At 41.1% G+C, this 20,589-nt stretch overlaps 1 protein-coding gene across 1 annotated transcript in view; it reads left to right on the top strand.

Annotated features, from left to right (window-relative positions):
* LOC118360797 (TOX high mobility group box family member 3-like) overlaps positions 1–20,195 on the top strand; it is a 67,421-nt gene extending 47,226 nt beyond the window's left edge. The window contains exons 3-7 of the mRNA XM_052484767.1: positions 5,909–6,151; positions 15,885–16,145; positions 16,395–16,625; positions 17,292–17,372; positions 17,821–20,195. Of these exons, the coding sequence (XP_052340727.1) occupies positions 5,909–6,151; positions 15,885–16,145; positions 16,395–16,625; positions 17,292–17,372; positions 17,821–18,699 (1,695 nt within the window). The 3' untranslated portion in view covers positions 18,700–20,195. The remainder of the gene's footprint in view (positions 1–5,908; positions 6,152–15,884; positions 16,146–16,394; positions 16,626–17,291; positions 17,373–17,820) is intronic.
* The last annotated feature ends 394 nt before the right edge of the window (positions 20,196–20,589 follow it).

Here is a 20,589-nt window from a genome sequence, read left to right as displayed (position 1 = left end):
TTCCCATGTCCATTCCTCCTTTCGCTGCTTCTGCTGTCGCTGCCTGTCACCACGCTGCTTGGTCCGGGTGTGGTGGGTGATTCTGTAACGGCTTTCTTCCGTTGAAGGAGAGTCGGACCAAAATGCAGCGTGGTTAGTTCGATACATCTTTAATAAAGGAAAAACACGAACAATACAAAAACAACAAACGGAACGTGAAAACCTATACAGCCTATCTCGTGACAACTAACACAGAGACAGGAACAATCACCCACGACAACTCAAAGAATATGGCTGCCTAAATATGGTTCTGACTCTGACTCTGATTGAGAACCGCCTCAGGCAGCCATAGACTATGCTAGACACCCCACAACCCCCCCCCCATGACAAAAACACACCACAATAACCCATGTCACCCCCTGGCCTGGCCAAATAAATGAAGACAAACATACATACTTCGACCAGGGCGTGACAATTACACTATTTATCAGAAACTAGGAAAATAACATTCCTCTATTCCTGCCCTCCAGGGCAGGTCAGTTTATCTTGAAGGTCACGGTCACATTAGCTCTGTTTTACGATAAAAATGGAGCTCACCTTTGCTCATCTTCGTCTAAGGGAAGGCTGTCTCAAACCTCATCCTGCTTGCCACTATAATTCAGGCCACAATGCATCAGCCTACGGTCCAACATCCCTATCCAGCTCTGTTCACTGTCCTGGTTTAGCTTCTTCCACACAGATCTTGGCAAGTTGTACCCATATGAAAAGGTTAGAGAGTAATACAAATGAATGTAATGGTGAGGTCCTTTTTTCCTCCCCTAAAGTATCCTTCTGAGGCCTGTGAAACCAGCCAAACAAACAGAGAGGCCCTTTTTACTGCACATCATTCTTCTCTAAATGACAGGTTCAGATTGGTAATGAAGCCTGTGATGATGATGTTCTCTCCTGATTAGAGCATTGGCCTGGTTAGAGCATTGGCTGAGTAACCAAACAGTTGCAAGGTTGCAAGATCAAATCCCTGAGCTGACAAGGTAAAAATCTGCCGTTCTGCCCCCGAACAAGTCAGTTAGCCTAGGAACAGTGGGTTATCACTGAAAATAATATTATTTTCTTACCTGACTTGCCTAGTTAAATAAAAAAATAAAAAAAGTTCCATTGCTTTTTCGGTGGCGTTAACATTAAATAAGATGGCAGTAGTAGACTAGAGCACAGTACATGGTTGTTAAAAGCTTTCTGTAATTTATCCTGCTCTCCTCTACATTCTTAGAAAAAATATATACAGTTGAAGTTGGAAGTTTACCTTAGCCAAATACATTTAATCTCAGTTTTTCACAATTCCTGACATTTAATCCTAGTAAAATTTCCCTGCCTTAGGTCAGTTAGGAACACCACTTTATTTTAAGAATGTAAAATGTCAGAATAATAGTAGAGAGAGTGATTTATTTCAGCTTTTATTTCTTTCATTACATTCCCAGTGGGTCAGAAGTTTACATACACTCAATTAGTATTTGGTAGCATTGTCTTTAAATTGTTTAACTTTAGTCAAATGTTTCGGGAAGCCTTCCACACGTTTCCCACAATAAGTTGGGTGAATGTTGGCCCATTCCTCCTGACAGAGCTGGTGTAACTGAGTCAGGTTTGTAGGCCTCCTTGCTCGCACATGCTTTTGCAGTTCTGCCCACACATTTTCTGTAGGAGGTCAGGGCTTTGTGATGGCCACTCCAATACCTTGACTTTGTTGTCCTTAAGCCATTTTGCCACAACTTTGGAAGTTTGCTTGGTGTCATTGTCCATTTGGAAGACCCATTTGCGACCAAGCTTTAACTTCCTGACTGATGTCTTGAGATGTTACTTCAACATATCCACATATTTCTCCTTCTCGTGATGCCATTTATTTTGTGAAGTGCACCAGTCCCTCCTGCAGCAAAGCAACCCCCCAACATGATGCTGCCACCCCTGTGCTTCACGGTTGGGATGGTGTTCTTCAGCTTGCAAGCCTCCCCCTTTTTCCTCCAAATATAACGATGGTCATTATGGCCTAACACTTCTATTTTTGTTTCATCAGACCAGAGGACATTTCTCCAAAAAGTACGATCTTTGTTCCCATGTGCAGTTGCAAGCCGCAGTCTGGCTTTTTTATTGCGGTTTTGGAGCAGTGGTTTCTTCCTTGCTGAGCAGCCTTTCAGGTTATGTCAGTATAGGACTCGTTTTACTGTGGATGTAGATACTTTTGTACCTGTTTCCTCCAGCATCTTCACAAGGTCCTTTGCTGTTGTTCTAGGATATATTTGTACTTTTCGCACCAAAGTACATTCATCTCTAGGAGATGTCTCCTTCCTGAGCAGTATGATGGCTGCGTTGTCCCATGGTGTTTATACTTGAGTACTATTGTTTGTACAGATGAACGTGGTACCTTCAGGCTTTTGGAAATTGTTCCCAAGGATGAACCAGACTTGTGGAGGTCAACAATTATTTTTCTGAGGTCTTGCCTGATTTATTTTGATTTTCCCATAATGTCAAGCAAATATGCACTGAGTTTGAAGGTATGCCTTGAAATACATCCACAGGTACACCTCCAATTGACTCAAGTGATGTCAATTAGCCTATCAGAAGCTTCTAAAGCCATGACATCACTTTCTGTAATTTTCCAAGCTGCTTAAAGGCACAGTCAACTTAGTGTATGTGAACTTCTGACCCACTGGAATTGTGATATAGTGAATTATAAGTGAAATAATCTGTCTGTAATCAATTGTTGGAAAAATGACTTGTGTCATGCAAAAAGTAGATGTCCTAAACGACTTAACAAAACTATAGTTTGTTAACAAGAAATTTGGGGAGAGGTTGAAAAACAAGTTTTAATGACTCCAACCTCAGTGTATGTAAACTTCCGACCTCAACTGTATCTAGAACCTTAAACAGGGTTCTTTGCCTGTCCCCATAGGAGAACCCATTTTGGTTCCAGGTTAAAGCCTTTTGGGTTTATGTAGGACCTTTTCCACAGAGGGTTCTACAAGGAACCCAAAATGGTTCAATGTGGAACCAAAAAGGGTTCTCCTATGGGGACAGCCAAAGAACCCTTTTGGAACCCTTTTTTCTAAGACAGTATAAAACTGTCCGCATGCTTCCCAACTGAAACAGTTCATACATATATTATGATGACATTTTGTGAAAATGTTGTTTGTTTTGTCCTTTGGCTAGATTTTTCTCCGGCTGTTCATACACACATAATTTTTTATTGAGGCAAACCAAATCTATTTGTAATTGGTCAACAGTAGGGATTGTTCAAAGAAGTGTTTGTCGTCATTCAATGATAGACGACTCGTTTTCATGCAAATCTTTTCACTTGAGAAATACTAAACCAAACATCCTAGTTAGGTTTAAAGTTGCGCGACTAAGATCTCCTTGGCAAAAACATCTAAATGAATGACAGATTTTTTTTGTTATTACCTTAGATTAATCTTAAATCAAATCAAAGTTTATTTGTCATGTGTGCCGAATACAGTGAAATGCTTACTTACACACTCTAACTAATTGTGCAAAAAGGTATTAGGTGAATAATAGGTAAGTAAAGAAATAAAAACAACAGTAAAAAGACAGGCTATAAAAGTAGCGAGGCTATAAAAGTAGCGAGGCTACATACAGACACCGGTTAGTCAGGCTGATTGAGGTAGTATGTACTTGTAGATATGATTACAGTGACTATGCATATATGATGAAAATATAGTAGCAGTAGCGAGTGGTTGGCGAGTGGTCAGTGGGACACAATGCAGATAGCCCGGTTAGTCAATGTGCGGGAGCAGTGGTTGGTCGGCCCAATTGAGGTAGTATGTACATGAGTGTATAGTTACAGTGACGATGCATATATGATTAACAGAGAGTAGCAGCAGCGTAAAAAGGAGATTCATTTTGAGTAATTCTATACTGGTTACGGCGTCTCAAGATGGACTAACTAGTACTATTGGCATTTTTTTTTTTTTTTTTAAAGCAAAGGTCTTTTCAAGCAAAGGTCAAAAGTATGCGAGCACACTAGTTGAGTCCTGCTATGCGCCCCCAGAACCGAAGCATGAGGAAGCCTTAAGCCAGAGTCCAGAGCTGTGATGAACATGCAGTGACTCCTTCAGAAAGGAGGACTGATTGAACAGCTGTGAAACAAGCATCAGAAAGTTTAAAAGTGGTCTGAAACTAAGGGAACATGAAAATACAACTCTATTAGCTGTCTCTGCCTCTGGAATTCATCAGTGCTTGTCAAGACAGCTGCCCTGAGTAGGCAATGAATTTGTTTCAAGTGTCTGTGTGCCAAAGCAAGCAACAGAAACATTACTACTCTCTAATCAAGGACTAAGCTGGCATATTCGCTCTGCTGCCACTGCCTTGGGTTTTTTCATTGCCTGTAAGAGAGAGATCGAAAGAGAGAGAGAGAGAGGCTGATGGACTTCTGTTCTGCCTCCCCTCTAAGCTTGTCCTGGTAAAAAAAAGTGTATTAACACTGATATCAACACACAGAAACAAACAACAAACAGAAATACTTATTTCAACTCGACTTTAGACCTTTGATATTGAGGAAAGAGTATCTTGACTGCCATGCTAGTAGTGGCTGATTCCAATTGTGGCGCGTCCTATATGCATGTAACTCTGATGTGGTCATAGTGGGTCGCTATGTGAATACGTTGGCCTTTTACTGAGTGGCTTAAGGAATGTACCAATGAAGACAAGACCAGCAGTAGGTGAGCAGAGCATTTGGTACCATCTCCAAGAATCCAAATAAGCTAATTAAGTGTGTCCAAAAGCTTGAATTCTGCAGGCAGAGGGATTAGACTGTTTGATGAGCAGATTTAAGGGTTCAACCAAGGGGAACAATGAGAAACCCTTCTGGCCAAGCGTAATATTTCTCCGAATATTTTCTTTAAACCCATGTCTCTGTGACGTGTATTTTCTCCGCACTTCAGACCAAAGATCTTCCATCCCTGAGATTAAGGGGCTTTTATCATGTATCCTCTCCTCTCTCATGATTTCTTCACTTTTTTGTAGTTGCTTTTTTTCCCCTCTTCCCTCCTTACTTTGCTCAGAGTGAACTTTAATGGGTTTTAAGAAATGTTACATTTCTGTATGGTTACAGACAAGTGTTAGTACCACTCCACCTAACTTCTCCTCTTTTAAACAATACATCCCTGAAAGGAAGGCTTCATGCAGGTATGAGAGATAAGAATGATTCAAACTCGGATCAAAACGTTGTCTGTTTTGTGCGTCTGATAAAATCCCCATGGGAGCATAGCAGAGTTGCAGATATTCCTTTTTTCCTTTGATTATAATTAATGAAAATTTTGTAGGGGTTGACACATTCTTCATAAGGAAAAATCTACTCTGAAATGTTAAAGTGGAAATTACAAACTTCAGAATTCTTTTTAAACCTCAAATACACTACACCTTTAACATTTCCTGCATTGCAGGAAAGTTCTCCTGCAACAGGGTGATCAAATTAAGATCCTACATCTGTAACATGATCATTGGGATCATACCAGAGTTGTGGACATTTATTTTTTTCTTTGATACATTCTTCTGGCCTGCACCTGATGAATTGGATGTGCATATTTGTCTATTTTTTCCATTAATTATAATCCACATAATAATTCACATTTCCTGTTGCTGCAGGATTATTTTTCTGCTTTAGCAAACTGGCTCAAATGAAGATCCTACATCTGCAGATAGTTTTAGCTAAATGTCATTATAAAGTATCTAGGCTGGTAGCGTCAGTACACATACACTGATCATAAATTCATCCATTGATGTGGGTGTGTGCTTTTCCTTCCTTTTCCCGCTCAGCCAACTTTCACTACTAGTTTCCTATACAGTACACATGATCTGTATTGATTTCGCAAACATGAATCCAATGATATGACCGTGTACTTTCCTCTCCCTATCTGCTCTCTAGACATTCCACACCCCCAGCCTGGGAGACGAGGAGTTTGAGATCCCTCCCATCACCCCTCCTCCAGAGACAGAGTCTGGCCTGGGCCTATCGGATGTGGACTCCCCATTCCCGGGGCACCCGCTCCAGCACAGGGGACCCTTCACCCCCCAGTTCCCCCCTCAGAGCCTGGAGCTGCCCTCCATCACCATCTCACGCAACCTCATGGACCAGGAGGGGCTCTCCAGCATCAACGGCCTGCCATTGGTGAGTACTAGACTGGACCAACACTTAGGGTAGAGGGATTTAATAGATACTATGGTCACATGCATAGGCATCAAGTACAGCGTGCTATTAGGACATGCACCTCATCAATAATTATAGGGCGAGGGTGGGTTAAAGGTGTCAATTTGACATATTTGTTCATGCACATAGAAAATGGAGTACCAGGCATCAACACTTGGGTACATGATCAAGGTGCTGTCATATACACATATAAATAGAAAAAGGTCAGGAGAGCCCATGTGACCATTACAGTATGATCTGACTACCTGGAGAATACCTTTACCCTTTATTAGGCCATAGAGTAACCTTGACTGCACTCAGTGCACACCTCCAGTTGTTACTGCATCTGGCACAGCATCTGGCCCGTTTATAAAGCTGGAGGATGGAACGGTATCACAATGCTAGCGAGACAATGGTCGCAGTATGTAAATACTGAATTCTGTTTGGGTTTATAAAGGAAAACCAGAGCCGACAAAAATAACCCTCTTTATAATAGGAAAATATATCCACATGTTGTTATGTTCAGAGCCTGAATGCACTCAGTCAACTGACAGACAGAGCTTTGTTTCAGAGTTCAGAATCCCAGGTTTTGTATTTGGTTAAATATCACGATGCTACTAGAATTAACCTTCGGTGTGAGTACTTAGAAAGGGAGTCAATGAATGGATCTCCAGCTTAGCCTTCCTGTTCATTGGTGTGGATGAGAGAATGTGGAATGGTTCCGGAACCCAGTAATCACTTTCTGTATGTTGATAGAGTTCTATGTTATAGATTTAAAACATTTTGATAGAAAAAGCTTTCTTAAATGCCATTGAGGATGAAATGCATTGAGGAGGAAACGTGGAAATGTCACTCGCTGACACTATCACAGTAATATGGGATCATTATAGGAAGAAAATATGGAAGCAAAAAGCATTATAAGCAGAAAGATGATATTGATGCTGTGTTTTTTGGGGGGTGAACTGCAAAAACAATCATTACATTGAACAAAAATATCATGATAGTTTTAGCTTATTATCCATGTAAAAATGTATTTCAGACCCCCCACTTTTAAACCAGACACATATGGTGAATCACATACAGTGTATGATATTACAGAATATGTATTTACATTCCGATATGGGCAGGCGCTATAACATTTCATTGCCTTTTTTCCTCCCTTCCATGCTGCTGGCATGTAAAATAATTGCAGCTTTTAAAATATCTGTGCTGCATAAGCGAGCCCCGGAAGACTTTTGCCTAAAGAATTTTCATTTCATGGTCAGTTAAGCTTTTTTACATCTGGAGATGAAACGGAACCTTGACACAATTACAGTCCTGACTGTTCTCACGACTTGGTGGAGGATTAGATTTGATTCTCCAACATTATTCCTCTTTAACACCATTTGCATGGCTCATGTCTCTGATTGTAAGGAGACTCTATTAAAACTACAGGGAAAGAATGTGCGGTTTCTGCTCCTTTGCCTCGTGGCATTGTCACTGGGAGACTGTTGCACACTGCTCTGCTCCTTTATCACTCAGCAAACATTGTACCACAGACAGAAAGGCAGAAAGGCTTACCGACCGTGAACTCCATTATATTCTGGATATGGGTTGATCCCCAAAAGTCCTGAACACAGAGACAACGCAGGGAAATTACATTGATCTATGCCATTGTCTTTGGTTTGAGATTTGAAAAGGGTTGAGGGAAGTAACTATTTTAATGAACTATACAGTGTTTATAAAAGTGTTATTATATTTTAGGTTAATTTTGTCAGTGGCATGACATTGGGGGACAACATTATGTACACTACACTGTTGTGTATCTCTTATTTGAAACGTCTGCAAGGACATATAAATAAACCATGCAAATAAAACATAGTAAGTATGTTTCCCAACCAGCCACAGTTTTCATATTCCCCAAATAGTTTTCTCTGTTCTCTTAGCTCTGTGGCATTGGGTAATTCGTAACTGTAATAGCCTCTCGCTACACCACCATGACAAAAAAACAAACAACGGGTGTACAATGTACCTGTACCATTTTCAAATCCCCCTCCATGTAGTTGCTCTGCCAAGTGTTCCACTAATTCCTTTCCCCCAATGCTCCATGTATGTCTTGCAAATTGGCCACAAATGCTATGGTTCTACAAAGAGAAATACATGTCTGTGGGCTGCAGACAGTCAGAAACGGCTGGCAGAAAGCAAGTCATTATTTATTTAATCTGCTCTCCTAACAAGCTTCTGACTGTCATTTGTGTCTCGCAGCATGTGTCCTCCTGATTTGTGATTTGGTCTCTGTCAATAGTGCCAAATACTATTGGAGGTGGAACTGCCAGTCTCTATTTATTTAGAGCTCCCGTTCTCTCTTGTTCTCTCTCTCTCTCTTTCGCTCTCTACGATGCACTGCACAGGCCCCTGGGTGCTATTTCTGAAAATATCTCTGTCTTGTCTACAGTATCCTTGCACAGAGTTAGACTTTTCCCATGTTTCCTCCCTTGTAAGAAAGTATGGGTGGATATGGCGGTCTATAAAAAGGTCCCTTCTACGTGTCACATCTTCATAATTGGGTTAGAAATAGCCCAAATATCCCGTTTGAATAGAGATTAATATGGAGTCAAATGTATCTTTCTTAGTTTGTTGCCCAAAATTGATGCAGAGATGCATGTTTATTGTATTTACATGAATACATACGGACTATTTGCCAAGTCTTGTCAGTAGGAATCTAATCTGCATCATGTGCGCTATGTTCACCCTAATGACTTAGTACACACAAACATTTAGCCAGCTCGACTAGTACATTCATTGACAGTTGTTTTTCTCTATAGCCAACATCCAGTAATGCCATGCAATTTGGTCTGACCTGGGGATTTGTAGCTGACTGTATGTACAGTATGTTAATTACTCCCTGATAGTGTACAGATAGTCTATGAATCTAATCCCCTAGATTCTGACCTGTCACAAACCACTGTCTTGAATAAAATGGAAAATATGACCAGTGTTGCAGAAACAGTTTTTTTTTTACACTCTCTTATCTTCCTTCCAAGCTGAGTAGCACTGACATCAGTTGTACATTCATTTCAGAGAGTGGAGATGTTGTGACATATTGGGTCAGTCAGAAATGAAAGATATTCATGCAGGCATGCAATACTTGTAATGAAGTCTCAACCTGACCTTCTGTATGATTGATTCTGTAATTTAGTTTTCTTAGGCAGCCAGCACTTGAAATGAAATGATATCATGTTGAACAAGTTTTAAATACCCACAGTGCACCGGGAGAAATGGGGGAAGGAAGGGTTTTGGGGGAGGGCATTTATGGGGGAGCGGGAGAAGGGGAAGGGGATGTGTAGCCCTTCAAGGTCAGGTAAAATGGGAGTGTGGAAGGGAAGATTTTGTTTTTGGGCTGGGGGGTTGGATGGAGAGGGGTTAGTCAGTGGATGGACTGTGACTGTGTATATGCACAGCAGTATACTGTGAGGTTTGTTAAAGCCAGAGACAGGGGAGAGAGGAGTCGAAAAACAATTTATCTTCATGCTATTATAGCCTTTACCAGCATTCTAAATTCCATTTTTCTCATTTGGCTTAAGCACCAAGGTTCTGCGGGCAGGGAGCCGAAAAGGGAGGAGTAAGAAAATAAGATGTACCCGTTTAAAAGCACATGCAGTAAAGGACTATGTGCAGAGGACTGATAAACTATCTTTAATAGGACTGACCTTTCATGCTGGCGAAAGTTACTGGGGGACTCATCCTTATAATTACCATATAGATGATTTTACCCCTCTTCTGCAATGGAACATTTCCAAGAGCCTCTGTCAATGATTGAATGGAAATTTAACTTGTTAACATTCTTTTCAGCCTGTTAAATTCCCCACCTCCTCAAATTCTGATTCCAATATCTTCAAGAACAGACACAAGGCTCTTTTCATTGACATCACTGATATTGAGATTTTATCTCTGGTACTTCTGAATAAGTAATGTTGCATTTTCAGTCCAGCTGCTGTGTTTATTAGCCAGTGTGTTGTGGAAGGGTCTCGGCTATTGTTTTTTTTTTATTGCATCTTATACATAGTTGTTGGGATGCTTTGGTGCAGGGGAGAGGATAGGATGTGTAGTCAAAGCTAAAAGCCTTCTATCAAACAAGCCAATATGCTTGTGACAGCTTTACAGGTACACATGACGTGCTGGTTCCTTGAGCTTGAGGTTTTTTAAAAGGCATAGATGTTGAGAGTCTCCATCTCAAGATTTCCTTCACAAAGCCATATTGATTGGAGAGTAGATTGCATAGACTCTAGGTTTACTTGTGTTTGATACACATGGCCATGTATACACACACACAAACTGGATGGAGCCTGATAGGGACGTTTTTTTTATTTGACTTTTATTTAGTTAGGCAAGTCAGTTAAGAACACATTCTTATTTACAATGACAGCCTAGGAACAGTGGGTTAACTGCCTTGTTCAGGGGCAGAATGACAGATTTTTACCTTGTCAGCTCGGGGATTCGATCTAGCAACCGTTCGGTTACAGGTCCAACGCTCTTAACCACTAGGCTACCTGCTGCCCCACTTGTCACATCTGGCCATTGTGCATTCAAGAAAATGACTTATTTACAGATTTATGATGACTATCAAGCTGTCTTCTTAGATGTCTGCTGTGACTGCAGACAATATCTGCGTCCCAAAGGCACCCTATTCCCAACATATTGCACTATGGGCCCTGGTTAAAAGTAGTGCACTATATAAAGAATAGGGTGCCAGTTAGGACGCATCCAATATTCTAATTAAAATGCAACTGAGAGGACAGAAGGACATAAATTAACAGACTTGTTGCAGATTCACACAATACATTCACAACCACTGTAGCCCTTTCTCAGGGACTAGTATTATCCAGGGGTGTTTTGATAGTATGGTTAATATAGATGTGTTAACATTAGGCCTAAGCTAGGGTATGTTCACCTACTCTATAATCACTCATTCCTCTTCAAACTTTGTTTGTACAGCTTTTTTGTTACATACAGCATATATGTTACACACATTTTACATACATGGTACTTTTTTTTACACTGTAGTTGCATAGCAAATATATATATATTTCATATAGATTACATGAATCACTCACTCTTTTAGGTAAGTAGTTGTGAGCTGTAAAGAGCCGTAGATGTATTTATAGCCACCAGTCAAGTTTATAGTATTGTACCACTATAGTCTGTATAGCAATCTGGGTTTGGTGATATTGTTGTAACACTAGTGTAAGCTATTTCACCACAAACCCATTTACAAAAATGGCAACTATCACCAAAGCCAGCAGACACAAGATACATTTTGAAAGGCAAACGATCTTTGAATAGGGCAGGGCCATAGCTGTTATGAAGAAAACTCAACATTTGACACAAATGGCATGATGTGTCATTGCTCTAAGTGATATTGCATCATTGTGATATTGTGTTGAAATGTTGTTACACAGATGGTCATGACTACAGAGCTCAGTGTGTTTCATCTGTGATGCTCTCAATGAGCAGAGAGTCACTCAGAGCACTAACTTACTGTAGCTCACTACTTGGAGGTGACAATGAGACTTACACATCAAGTGGAACATTTGAAAACTGAAGATATGTAAATCAACATTACATCGTTATCCCATTGCTCGAGTTTATTTCACCATTTATTCAAAGAGCGAATTGAATGGTTGGCATGTTTTATTTCACTATTTATTCAAAGAGAGAATTGAATGGTTGGCACGTTTTATTACACTATTTTTTCAAAGAGAGAATTGAATGGTTGGCATGTTTTATTTCACTATTTATTCAAAGAGAGAATTGAATGGTTGGCACGTTTTATTTCACTATTTATTCAAAGAGAAAATTGAATGGTTGGCACGTATTATTTCACTATTTATTCAAAGAGAAAATTGAATGGTTGGCATGTTTTATTTCACTATTTATTCAAAGAGAGAATTGAATGGTTGGCACGTTTTATTACACTATTTATTCAAAGAGAGAATTGAATGGTTGGCATGTTTTATTTCACTATTTATTCAAAGAGAGAATTGAATGGTTGGCATGTTTTATTTCACTATTTATTCAAAGAGAAAATTGAATGGTTGGCACGTTTTATTTCACTATTTATTCAAAGAGAGAATTGAATGGTTGGCATGTTTTATTTCACTATTTATTCAAAGAGCGAATTGAATGGTTTGCATGTTTGCATCATTAAATTGTATTCTATTCCGTCTCTGGTGGAGTATTTCTATGTAAATATTGAATACATATCTGCCTTGTAGACTGATTTATGATAGGTAGTAGACATGGCACATGAGAAAGATGGGAGACAAATGGATTGTAAATTCAATATGTTTCTGTTCTGAGAAGGTGTTTGAATATTGTTTTGAAGACAGGGTTCGTAAGGTTCTCTCAATAAAGCAAGGTGTGTGGGTATATGATGTGTTGATGTTGGGAGAGATGGAGTTTGCTGCTGCTGAATACCAGATGGATGTTACTCAGGGAGAACACACACACACACACACACACACACACACACACACACACACACACACACACACACACACACACACACACACACACACACACACACACACACACACACACACACACACACACACACCACACAAACACACACACCTCCTAAACAAATCACATTTTTGTTGTGTTTGGTTATTTTTCACTATTCCCTGTCACCTCCGCTGCATCCCTGATCATTCTCCCCTCTGAGAGAATGACAGGCCATGTAATTCCATCCTCAGTGGAATTCTCAATGCAAACATCTACCTCTCCCTTTACACAAAGAGATTTTGAAAAGCATAATGTTTTATCTGGAAGATAAATTAGAAAATATGAAGATGGTATCGATGGTATCATATACTCAGCATTGTATAAAGAGGAAGAAAAATGCCCATGACACGCCAATCGTATCCCTTCAGACAGTTGAATTATAGAGTTGATTATATATAAATATATTTTCACTCTTTGGCAGTTAAAGTATGATCTATGAAACCTGCCAGCAGATAGCATTTCATCTTTAAACATAATGGAGAAGGTATCATTTGGGCCCCCATCTGCCAACTAGGGCAAATGTATTACCTTCAAAATGTCAGATTTCACAGAAATGTATAACATTTTTATTTGTTGTATGGGCATTAAATCCAAAATGTTTTCGAGATAGTCATTGTGCATACAAATCGTGACTTGCACAATCTTTATTTTTTTGTCCTGGCATTTGAGGTTATGTAGCCTAACCATCTCAAGGGTACTAACTCAGTCCATTATACACCAGGGTCTGAGCAGTCAAAGCTGTGCCACAGATTTCCATACAATAGAGTGTTGTGAACTGTAGCAATTGAGCTGTGAAGCTATTTATTAATGGCAGATCAAACTGGCTACTCAGGTTTCAAGATAATTCATCATAGTTGATAATGGGAGAAGTTAAAGACCCAGGGCCATGTGTTATTATTATTATTTTTTTATGTTTTTATTTCACCTTTATTTAACCAGGTAGGCTAGTTGAGAACACCTTTATTTAACCAGGTAGGCTCGTTGAGAACACCTTTATTTAACCAGGTAGGCTCGTTGAGAACACCTTTATTTAACCAGGTAGGCTCGTTGAGAACACCTTTATTTAACCAGGTAGGCTCGTTGAGAACAAGTTCTCATTTTCAACTGCGACCTGGCCAAGATAAAGCATAGCAGTGTGAACAGACAACACAGAGTTACACATGGAGTAAACAATTAACAAGTCAATAACACAGTAGAAAAAAGGGGAGTCTATATACAATGTGTGCAAAAGGCATGAGGAGGTAGGTGAATAATTACAATTTTGCAGATTAACACTGGAGTGATAAATGATCAGATGGTCATGTACAGGTAGAGATATTGATGTGCAAAAGGGCAGAAAAGTAAATAAATAAAAACAGTATGGGGATGAGGTAGGTGAAAATGGGTGGGCTATTTACCAATAGACTATGTACAGCTGCAGCGATCGGTTAGCTGCTCAGATGTTTGAAGTTGGTGAGGGAGATAAAAGTCTCCAACTTCAGCGATTTTTGCAATTCATTCCAGTCACAGGCAGCAGAGTACTGGAACGAAAGGCGGCCAAATGAGGTGTTGGCTTTTGGGATGATCAGTGAGATACACCTGCTGGAGCGCGTGCTACGGATGGGTGTTGCCATCGTGACCAGTGAACTGAGATAAGGCGGAGCTTTACCTAGCATGGACTTGTAGATGACCTGGAGCCAGTGGGTCTGGCGACGAATATGTAGCGAGGGCCAGCCGACTAGAGCATACAAGTCGCAGTGGTGGGTGGTATAAGGTGCTTTAGTGACAAAACGGATGGCACTGTGATAAACTGCATCCAGTTTGCTGAGTAGAGTGTTGGAAGCCATTTTGTAGATGACATCGCCAAAGTCGAGGATCGGTAGGATAGTCAGTTTTACTAGGGTAAGCTTGGCGGCGTGAGTGAAGGAGGCTTTGTTGCGGAATAGAAAGCCGACTCTTGATTTGATTTTCGATTGGAGATGTTTGATATGAGTCTGGAAGGAGAGTTTGCAGTCTAGCCAGACACCTAGGTACTTATAGATGTCCACATATTCAAGGTCGGAACCATCCAGGGTGGTGATGCTAGTCGGGCATGCGGGTGCAGGCAGCGATCGGTTGATAAGCATGCATTTGGTTTTACTAGCGTTTAAGAGCAGTTGGAGGCCACGGAAGGAGTGTTGTATGGCATTGAAGCTTGTTTGGAGGTTAGATAGCACAGTGTCCAATGACGGGCCGAAAGTGTATACAATGGTGTCGTCTGCGTAGTGGTGGATCAGGGAATCGCCCGCAGCAAGAGCAACATCATTGATATATACAGAGAAAAGAGTCGGCCCGAGAATTGAACCCTGTGGCACCCCCATAGAGACTGCCAGAGGACCGGACAACATGCCCTCCGATTTGACACACTGAACTCTGTCTGCAAAGTAATTGGTGAACCAGGCAAGGCAGTCATCCGAAAAACCGAGGCTACTGAGTCTGCCGATAAGAATATGGTGATTGAGAGAGTCGAAAGCCTTGGCAAGGTCGATGAAGACGGCTGCACAGTACTGTCTTTTATCGATGGCGGTTATGATGTCGTTTAGTACCTTGAGTGTGGCTGAGGTGCACCCGTGACCGGCTCGGAAACCAGATTGCATAGCGGAGAAGGTACGGTGGGATTCGAGATGATCAGTGACCTGTTTGTTGACTTGGCTTTCGAAGACCTTAGATAGGCAGGGCAGGATGGATATAGGTCTGTAACAGTTTGGGTCCAGGGTGTCTCCCCCTTTGAAGAGGGGGATGACTGCGGCAGCTTTCCAATCCTTGGGGATCTCAGACGATATGAAAGAGAGGTCGAACAGGCTGGTAATAGGGGTTGCGACAATGGCGGCGGATAGTTTCAGAAATAGAGGGTCCAGATTGTCAAGCCCAGCTGATTTGTACAGGTTGAACATTTGAAAACTGAAGATGTATGTTATGTCATGCATTCTGGCCATGTGGCAGTCTGGAAGAATGTGATGACCAGATTTTTGTTCTGTTATGCTCTGGTCCAATATATGTTTGTGCTGTATAGCCAACTCCTATTTGGTTGTCATGCCAAACAAATAGCTATATAGCATAAACATATCTGGGACCAGGCTACAGATACAGTACAGTCTCTTACAAGATGCTGTCATATTTACTGACTTTTCCCTCTCTTTCTCCTCTGATTCAGAACATGCAGGGCCACCTCCGCCAATACCCCCCTAACCCCGCCATGGTCATGAGATCCATCATCAGCATGAACAACCCCCATGGTATGATGTCCCGTAACCAGCTGACCACCATCAACCAGTCCCAGCTCAGTGCCCAGCTAGGCTTGAACATGACAGGACCCAAAATCCCCCATACTTCGCCCTCACCACCAGCCAGCAAGTCGGCCACGCCCTCACCCTCCAGCTCTATCAACGAGGACGACCAAGACCAGGACAATAGGGTGAGTGAGGAAAACTCTATGAAAGGGCCTTAAATAAAAACACATTTTAAAGAAGGCTGCACTAAAACTGTGCTCACTTTAGTGTGAAATATACCTGATTGAATAGCACAGTGACTGATTGATATTCATATGCATTTGTTGAAGGTGGTTGTGTTAGTAAAGTGTCAGATGCAAATTCCTTTGGCACTACCACAAGTCACCATTGAATTACATTAATCTGTCTAAACCAGATCACTCTTCTTGTAACAGGTAATGGCAGGAGAAAAGCGCCCAGCGCCAGATGCTGGGAAGAAGCCCAAGACCCCCAAGAAGAAGAAGAAGAAGGACCCCAACGAGCCCCAGAAGCCAGTTTCAGCCTACGCCCTGTTCTTCAGAGACACACAGGCCGCCATTAAGGGTCAAAACCCCAACGCCACCTTCGGAGAGGTTTCCAAGATAGTGGCCTCCATGTGGGATGGCTTGGGAGAGGAACAGAAGCAGGTAATCCATCATTATCTGTCAGAGCAATCCTACACTATGACATTTACACCACTGGGTCTGCATTCACAAAGGCTGTGTTTACACAGGCAGCCCAATTCTGATCTTTTTTTTCGGATCAATTCTGATCTTCAGTTCTGAAAAAGATCTGATGTGAAAAGATCTGTGATTAATCAAAAGACCAATTATTGGAAGAAAAAACTAATCTGAATTGGGATGCCTGTCTAAACACAGCCCTAGCATCTCAGACTAGGAGTGTTGATATAGAATCGGTTTAGCCTTTTAGATCATACTGAATACGATTATATATGAACAGGACAGGACAGGGGAGATCCTGAATGAGCACTTCTACTCTGAGATGCTTTGTGAATACTGGCCCTTGACTTTTATATCTGATTGAGAAGCAAATGCATGATGATCAGTAATTAGCAGTAATTGCTCTAAGGGGATGCATGAAGTCAGATTGTATAATTTCTCCTGCCCGCTATTTTCCCAATCAATATGTCGAGAGCTACAAAAATAAATCAATGAATATAGACATCAAAAGTAGAAGGCTGTTTAGTCAGTTATATTGTGCTGCCTATGCCTGCATTTAGATGTTGTATCTCTTTACAGAGTGATCCTTTGTTTGTCACCTGTCATTCACACCTGTCCGTCTTGTCATAACAGGGCTATAAAAGCAAAACAGAGGCTGCTAAAAAGGAATATTTAAAAGCCCTCGCTGCCTACCGCGCCAGCCTGGTTTCAAAGGTGAGACACTGCTTTCTTTCACTTTTCACCCAACAGAAGTGTGAACTGCTGGGAAGAAGCCTAAGACCCCTAGTTTTTATTTCTGACTTGTTATATTTTTGATTTGACTTGATTATAATTGATATTGATATTTGTACTGCATTGTTGAGGAGCGCTGCATTTCACTGTACCATTTATATCAGCAGTATCCTGCGCATGTGACAAAAGAAACATTGATTTGATTTGAATTTCATTGTGACAAGTAGTAAACTTAGATATTCAAATCTTCCTGCACGAGCTGCATGCAGATCCTGAATCTTTTCAAGATTGAAATCTTAGAAAGTTAGAGGATTTATAGCTTTACGTTGTTACCTCAGGCTATTGTCGAAATAAACATTTATTTTGTGAGTAAGTCTAGTCTAGTGTCCATTCCTAGTCTGTATCTAACATGCTGTTGTTTCACTTCCAGGCTGCCCAGGAATCAGCAGAGGCTCAGACCATCCGTTCAGTCCAGCAGACCCTGGCCTCCACCAGCCTGTCCCCAGGTCTGATGCTGCCTTCCCCACTCTCCCAGCACCCGTCCATGTCCTCTATGTCCTCCATGGCCCAGGCTCTCCAGAACGGCATGCCACGGGCCATCGCCCCCAAGCCGCTGCAGATGAGGCTGGGGGGCAACCAGATCGTGACCTCGGTGACGGTGCAGCACCAGAACATGACCAACGGTGTGCCATCCCAGCTGCTGAACCAGATGGGTGGAGGTGGTGGAGGAGGGGCCATGGTGGCCGGGGCCCAGCCCACGGTGTCCCAGATGAGCCCGCCCATGCAGGGTGGCGTGGGGGGGCACATGCAGCAGCTGCAGCAGCAGCAAACACAGCAGCAGCAGATGCAGCAACATCTGCAGCACCACCAGATGCAGCAGCAGCAGATGCACCACCAGCAGATCCAGCAGCAGATGCAGCATCAGCATTTCCAGCACCACCTCCAGCAGCAGCTGCAGCAACACAACATACAGCAACAGCAACAGCAACAACAACAACAACAACAACAACAACAACAGCAGCAGCAGCAGCAGCAGCAGCAGCAGCAGAGGCATGATATGCAGCAACAGCAACTGCAACTCCACCAGATGCAGATGCAGCAGCTTCACCAGCAGCAGATGCAGCAGCATCTCCAACAACAGCAGCAACAGCACCAGTCCCAGTGTTCCCCACCACAACACTCACCCAGCACACCTCAATCTGTGGGGGGCTCCGCCTCCATGGGCAGTCCCCAACCCACCCCCCAGCAGCCACACCCCTCCCAGATCCAGGCCCACGCCCAGGTTCTGTCCCAGGTCTCCATCTACTGAGCCAAATGAATGGAAGATATCTATCTTATCTCAAAGAAGAGGAATAGAAATAAAAGCATAATTTCCACGTTGCTTTTCTAAGTTGCACTTAAGAAGTGTGTAAGAATTAGAATGTTTTACAAAGAACTTGTCCATTGTTATAGACGGATATGAATACCTACGTAGACATGTAAAGGGGCAGATAACTTAGCTGGATTTTGTCTATAAAATAGGCTGCGCTATGAGGATAAGTCGGTAGGCAAATGCCCATTGATTGTTTATTGTTTGTTTGTTTGTCTCCGCTCAATTGTCAATTCAAAACTGACTTTGGGCACATTTGTGAAAGGACTGGTATACCTGACTCACACAGGGGAAGGAATGCCCTGTTTTTATTTAATGATAAAGCTTTATTTATGAGGTCAAAGTTGTCATTTCAGCCCAACTACTGGACACAATGAATGGATTTCAACAGGCATTTTGTTTTGCAGCTCTAACCTCTCCCAGAGAAGAACACCTGAACTGAATGACTTACAGGTACAATACTGGAGACCAGTAACCCACACATTAAACTTGTTTCCACACTGGCCAGTATATTATGAGACTTTCTACCTTTTTACCATTTTTCTCTTGCCCTACATTCCTGCAGATGTAACTGTTAACAAATTGTCTAAAGGAAACTCTCCATTAAACCATCATGCATTTCAGGCCAATGTGATATCTGAGCGCATTCATCCTATGGCATGAAGGCAAGAGACAATATCTTAAGGAAAAAGGGAACTGAAAAATGTCTTGGGGATGGGTGATTGTGGGGGTTGCTGGATGGAGGAATGGAAGAATGGACAGACAGAGACATAAACTGCCATAAGATCATTTATGTCATCCTATGTCATCAAACTGTAAATGTAACCTGCTGTAAGTGTTTTGTAGAGTTGGGGGCCTCCTCTTTCCACTAAAATACCCATTTGCTCAAAAAGTGTGTGTAAAACTGGCACTCCAAAAAATCCTCCTTTTATGTATTTGTTTTTACCTCAGATGTTTAAGAATTAAATTATGTTTTTATTTGGTGTGATAAAGGGGATATTTTATGGTAAATGAAAAATTCCACGATCAAGGTTGATGGTTTCATGATTGATTGATGTATTTTTACACTACGTACTCCTTGATACTACAAAACTTATCAAAAGTAAACAGAAGAAGTAGCAGACACTTTGTTGCACTGTCAGAGCCAATTGAAAAGGCAATGAGGGTATTTTCTTTCCAGATGAAGTGATATATCCATGATGAAAAGAGAAGCGTTGTACATTTTTCATATCACCTGTTGTAAAGTTTTAATATGTGAGGCTGTAATTAAAACATTGGTAAAATGACCTGATTGCTATATCACGTAGTGCATTTCTGCTCTTTTATACTTTTTTATGAGTTATAATAGCAGCAATTCATTTGTTTGTATTTTGCTTAGATAAAAATCCAACTGCTTTCTTAAAACTGTCCATAGAATAAATGCATTTTAGTATGAATATTCTACTTGTTTTTGAGCTCTTAATAGGACATTTAATTTAACATTTGAGTTTAAATGAAAACACAACCAGAGACATTCCATCTATTATACTATTAGCCATAATAGTATAATTAGCCATAATAGTATAATTAGCCATGATATTATACTCTATTATACTATAAGCCATGATATTAACCATAATTTTGTATGAAGTCTCCTTATTTTTTAAAAATGTGAAAAGAAAAACAATATTTATGTATAGAATTATTTCAAGATAATTTAAAAAAAGTGATATGTATGCTTTATATGGAGTAAATAAGACGTTTAATAATAATAATAATAATAACGATGCAGGGATATAAAACCTACTTCTCCTGTTTCCATTATTATAGTTTGTATATGTTTCTCTGTGA

Source organism: Oncorhynchus keta, chromosome 2, assembly GCF_023373465.1.
Source record: "Oncorhynchus keta strain PuntledgeMale-10-30-2019 chromosome 2, Oket_V2, whole genome shotgun sequence".
In the NCBI taxonomy this organism is placed as follows: Eukaryota; Metazoa; Chordata; class Actinopteri; order Salmoniformes; family Salmonidae; genus Oncorhynchus; species Oncorhynchus keta.
The sequence above is the reverse complement of the archived record's forward strand: the minus strand, read 5'-3'. Positions and strand labels throughout refer to the sequence as shown.